The sequence below is a fragment of the Aegilops tauschii genome, chromosome 6 (assembly GCF_002575655.3).
Source record: "Aegilops tauschii subsp. strangulata cultivar AL8/78 chromosome 6, Aet v6.0, whole genome shotgun sequence".
In the NCBI taxonomy this organism is placed as follows: domain Eukaryota; kingdom Viridiplantae; phylum Streptophyta; class Magnoliopsida; order Poales; family Poaceae; genus Aegilops; species Aegilops tauschii.
In genome coordinates, this window is record NC_053040.3 from 325,841,958 (window position 1) to 325,847,384 (window position 5,427).

The 5,427-nt window shown below is 45.2% G+C and overlaps 1 protein-coding gene across 1 annotated transcript; it reads left to right on the forward strand.

Annotated features, from left to right (window-relative positions):
* Positions 1 to 2,068: 2,068 nt before the first annotated feature.
* On the forward strand, positions 2,069 to 5,220 carry LOC141026060 (uncharacterized). The gene is made up of 5 exons (XM_073502013.1): positions 2,069 to 2,269; positions 2,857 to 3,228; positions 3,325 to 3,475; positions 3,578 to 3,674; positions 4,050 to 5,220. Exons 1-5 carry the CDS (start codon positions 2,069 to 2,071, stop codon positions 5,218 to 5,220), a joined length of 1,992 nt encoding a protein of 663 aa, XP_073358114.1.
* Positions 5,221 to 5,427: the final 207 nt, after the last annotated feature.

Below are 5,427 nucleotides of genomic sequence, written 5' to 3' on the forward strand. Positions count from 1 at the left end.
GCTGCAGTCAGGTTTTCTCTTCTTCAGATGCCGCCCCAACCTCTTGGCAACGATCGTTTTGTGCGTTTTATGAAACACGATGAGGGTGAATCTTTTAGAGGTGCTCAGGGTTTCCGTCAGGGACTGCTCATGTTCTTGGGGATTCCGCTTGATCTTCGCAATGAGGATAGTATTCGGGCAGCGGTCAACACATTTGGGAAGTTTCATCATTGGATTAGTGAGGATCCATACCTTGTGCGCACTTTGGTCTTTGCGTCTTTTCCAGAAGATATTTTGGTGCCAAGAGATGTGGTGTTCATGGATTATGCTGCCTGGGGTGGTGCCAGGGTGTCTTGGACGGCGCCTCTGTACATCCTTGGGGCCAATTTTGCTGAACAGATGCCCCAAGATGAAGACTGGATGCCCATCAATGGCAATCCTCATCCCCTGCCTGGTGTACCCTTCCCGGAGATGCCACCTTTTATTTTGCCTCCATTCCCGGCTCTGGGGTGGAACGATGTGCCGCCACCTCCGCCTGAACCTGCACATAATGAGGTGCATGAGGACAATTGGGGCAACTGGGAGGAGCCTGCTGCGGAGCCTGCTGTGGAGGATCAAGAATCCGTGGTGTTGAATGCCTCGGCTCAACCCAGTTCGGCTCACCAAAGTTCTGAAGCTCAACCTCAGGTGCCCCCTGCACCTATTGTTCTTATTGATGGGGCTCCACCTGACAACCTGAATGATCTGATGGAGATTGCACCGGACCTGGAGGATGCTCGTAATTGGGAATTGTGGTCTATCAACCTCCTCTTTTTGATGTCCAGGCTTTGGATCAGCCTGTGGTTAAGATCCCCTTTGGTCCCCCTCTGCCCCCTGAAATGATTTGGAGGTGCTCGTTTGAAAACCTGCTGAATGCTCCAATGGTGTTTGAGGTGCCAAAACCTCTGCTGCCTAAACCCATGTCGCCTGTCATTTTGACCAAGAGAAACTGGGACTTTGCTTTCCAGCAGGATGAACTTCCTTTGCTGACATGGAAGGAGCCGGTACCTGCCCGACCTGTGGCTAGAGCGTTATTTGTGGATGATGCTGAGAGGGCTACACCTATTGTCCCTTCTCCTCCTGCGCGTGCACCCACGAGGAGGCCACGCAAAACTCTGGCGCCAACGCCTCTTGTTGAAACATCTGTTCGAAGGTGTACCAGAAGTTCGGCCCAGCGGGATGGGTTTAAGCCCACTTTCCATGAGCTGGTTCTGCAGCCCAAGAAGAAGAAGCCCAAGGCCAAGCCCCTTTCTGCAGAGATGTCTGATGACCCTGCATTTGGAGATGTTCCTCCACCTACTCCCATCAGTCATCTGCAAGCTATTGGCAAGGAGCTGGAGATTGATGCAACTCTGCTCACGGAGGATGCACTTATGGTGGACCCTGTTGCTGCTGCAAATCAAGCCTCCAATGAATAGTGTGCTCCTCTTCTGCAGGGTTTGGCAAGCCCATAAATCTGCTTTATGCGTTTGGTTTTCATTTTCTGATCCTTGGATATGTAATAATGTTGGTTCGGAACTATTATGTGCTTTTGGGCATCTGACACTGTGTGTCATGTGCATGGGAGACTTGTTTATGTTATTCCTTTATGAATAATCACTATAGAAACTGGAATGTCCTGTGCTGGAATGTCAGGGGTTTAAACTCTGAGGCTAGACAAAGAGCTGTTAGACAAAAGATTGACGAAAGTCACTGTGCTATTGCTTGTCTGCAAGAAACTAAATGTGCTTCATTCGATTCCAGAACGATTAAAAGCTTTTGCCCCAAGAGATTTGACAGCTTTGCTTTCTCTCCTTCCTTGGGGGCCTCTGGTGGAATTCTAGTTGTTTGGAACTCGTCTATATTTGGTGGGACTTTATTGCAAGTCCAACAATTTGCAGTGGTGATCGAGTTTGTTTCTACGCAAAACAATGAGCGGTGGACTCTTGTGGTGGTTTATGGACCTTGTGAGGGGGAAGCTAGGGATAATTTTGTAACCTGGTTGTATCACCTGAACATTCCTGTGGATGAGAATTGGCTGTTACTGGGGGATTTTAATTTCTTACGTTCTATGGATAACAGAAATCTACTTGGTGGTGATTTGAATGACATGTTCATCTTTAATGAGATTATTGGACACCTCGGCCTTTTGGAATTGCCCATCAAAGGCAGGTCCTACACTTGGTCCAATATGCAGGATACTCCACTCCTTGAGCAGCTTGACTGGTTCTTCACTTCTGTTGATTGGATATCTGATTATCCCATGACTGAGGTGCTACCTCTTGCCAGAACTGCTTCTGACCATGTGCCTTGTATGGTTACAATCAAAACTTCTATTCCCAAGTCTAATATCTTTAGGTTTGAGAATTATTGGTTGGAGTTGGAGGGTTTTATGGACTGTGTTAATTCCTCATGGCAGAAACAATCCAGAAAGGGCCATATTACTGCCAGAATAGCTGACAAATTTAAGTCCTTGAGAATGTGTCTAAAGAGATGGCAGAAGAACATTTCCAAACTGAAAACTCTAATTTGTAAATTCAATAGTGTTATCCTGCTCTTGGATGAGCTTGAGGAATATAGAACACTCTACAGACATGAATCAAATTTCAGGATAGTGGTTAAATCCCATGTTGAGAAATTGCTCCACCTTCAATGTCTCTATTGGAGGAAAAGATGTACTATCAGATACATAAAAGTGGGTGGTGAGAACACCAAGTTATTTCATGCTATGGCCACGGAGAGGTATCGAAGGAATTCTATTGCTAGCTTAAAATTGCCTGATGGTACGGTGGTGACTGATCATTCACAAATGGAGGGTATTATCTGGAATTGTTTTAAGAACAGAATGGGTTCTTCCAGGGAATTAACATGGGTTTCGATCTTTCTTCCCAAATTGAACCAGTTGTGGGATTGGATGTTCTCACTAAGCCTTTTGAGAAGGAGGAAATGGACTTGATTGTCAAGCATATGCCAGTTGATAAAGCTCCAGGTCCAGATGGTTTTAATGGTCTTTTCTTCAAAAGGTGCTGGCACATAATTTCTCAGGATTTTTATGAACTGGCCCAGGCTTTCTTTGAGGGTACTCCTCATCTGGAAAACATCAATGACTCTTACATAACTCTGGTGCCTAAGAAGCCCTCCCCTGAGGAGGTGGGTGACTTCAGACCTATCTCTTTAACAGGAATGGGTCTTAAGTTCTTGTCTAAGATGGCAGCCAATAGGTTTCAAGAGGTGATTATGCAGTGTGTCCACAAGAACCAATATGGTTTTATAAAAAGTAGAACAATTCAGGATTGTATTGGGTGGACCTTTGAGTATTTACACCAGTGCCACCAGTCCAAGAGACCTATTGTGATTCTAAAGTTGGATTTTGAAAAGGCTTTTGACTCCCTTGAGCATGAGGCCATTGTGCAAATTTTGAGATATAAGGGCTTTAATGAGAAGTGGATCCTCTGGATGAAGCAACTTCTATCCACAGGTACCTCATCTGTTCTGCTCAATGGAGTCCCTCGTAGGAAGTTCAGATGCAAAAAGGGTGTCAGACAGGGTGATCCAGTCTCTCCCCTCCTTTTTGTCCTAGCTGCTGATCTCCTGCAGACTATAATTAATGACATGTTCAGAAGGGGCATTCTTCAGTTACCTATACCTTGTCATGATCAGGATTACCCTGTGATTCAGTATGCTGATGACACTCTTATTATCTTGCCTGCTGACAAGGACCATCTCATAGCTCTCAAGGATATGCTCAGGGTCTTCTCTGTGTCCACTAGTCTAGATGTGAACTATCACAAATCCTTTATTATTCCCATCAATGTGGACACTGCTGTCATGTCTGAATTAGCTTCTGCATTTGGCTGCCAGATTGGGAAAATGCCATTTACCTACCTTGGGTTGCCAGTGGGAACTACAAGGCCTAAAATGGTGGATTTTATGCCATTGGTTGACTGCATGGAGAGGAGAATGACAGCTAGTTCATCTTTTTTGAATCAGGGGGAAAGGCTGCAGTTTCTTAACTCTGCTCTGTCATCTATGCCCATTTTCTTCCTATGCAGTTTGGCTGTCCTAGCTGGAATTCTTAAACAATTGGAAAGAATCCAGAGACAATGCCTCTGGAGGAGGAATAGGGGTCAGCCTGCCCCCACCCTAGCTGCGTGGGACCTTATTTGCAGGCCAAAAAACAGGGGAGGTCTTGGTATTCTCAACCTTGGTTCTCAGAACGTTGCACTTCTGATCAAACATGCGAATAACTTCCTTAATAAAAAGGATCTCCCTTGGGTTTCTTTAATTTGGGATACCTACTATCATAATAGGGTCCCCCAGGGAACTTCTGATTGTGGCTCATTCTGGTGGAAGGATATTTGCAAGGTCATGCATCATTTTAGGGAGTGTGCTTGGGTTCAGATTAATGCAGGGGACACTGCCCTCATGTGGTCAGATAACTTGCAGTTTGATGGTCAGGTGTCTAGCCTTCAACTCAGATTTCCCAGGCTCTATTCCTATGTTAAGGACCCCTGGGTCACTATTCTTGAGTTCTTGGACTCTCAGGACATTTTCCAGCACTTCCACCTTCCTTTGTCCAGCCAGGCTTTTGATGATCTGACTATTCTCCAGTCAATGTTGGGTGGCCTTAATAGAGCACCTGGGTCCAAGGATATATGGTTTTGGAAGGGCACTGCCAAGGGATACTCACCAAAGTTGTTTTACTCACATACTTTTGTATCAGCATCTTTCAACCCTTTGACAGCTTGGATCTGGAAGTCCTCTTGTACAATGAAAATCAAAGTTTTTGCTTGGATGCTTATTATGGACAGGTTGAACACCAAGGACATGGTGGATAGGAGGCATTGGCATTTGGAGGATGGAGTAAACTGTGTCCTTTGTCCTTTGCAGACTAGGGAAACAAGGGATCATCTGTTCTTCAATTGCAACTTTAGTGTCAGAGTTTGGAACTATCTGCAAATTGATTGGTCTTCTGGTCACTCCATGGCTCATTTGGTTCTTAATGCTAGTAGGAGTTTTAGGAAGCCCTTCTTCACCGAAGTGGTGTTCATTGCTTGCTGGAATATCTGGATCATCAGGAATGCTAAGGTCTTCAGGCATGAGAGAGCTAGATTTAATAAATGGAGATCTGCTTTCATCCGTGACATCAGCTTAATGCAATATAGAGTGAAAGCTGCCTACAAAGATGATCTTCTACGCTGGATTTCATTTCTGCCACCTTGAGGCAAATAGTCTGTATCTTTTAACTTGTTTTTTCTCCTTCTTCCCCTAGCTACTTTGATTACCTCTTGTAATCCCCCTTTGTACTTGTACTGTATCTCTTTTTCTCAATAATGTTTTGATATGCTGTGGGGGTTTCCCCTACAGTTCCCAGTCAAAAAAAACAAAAGCGGCGATCGCCCCTGCAGCAGCCGGCGGGGGAAGGGCCTT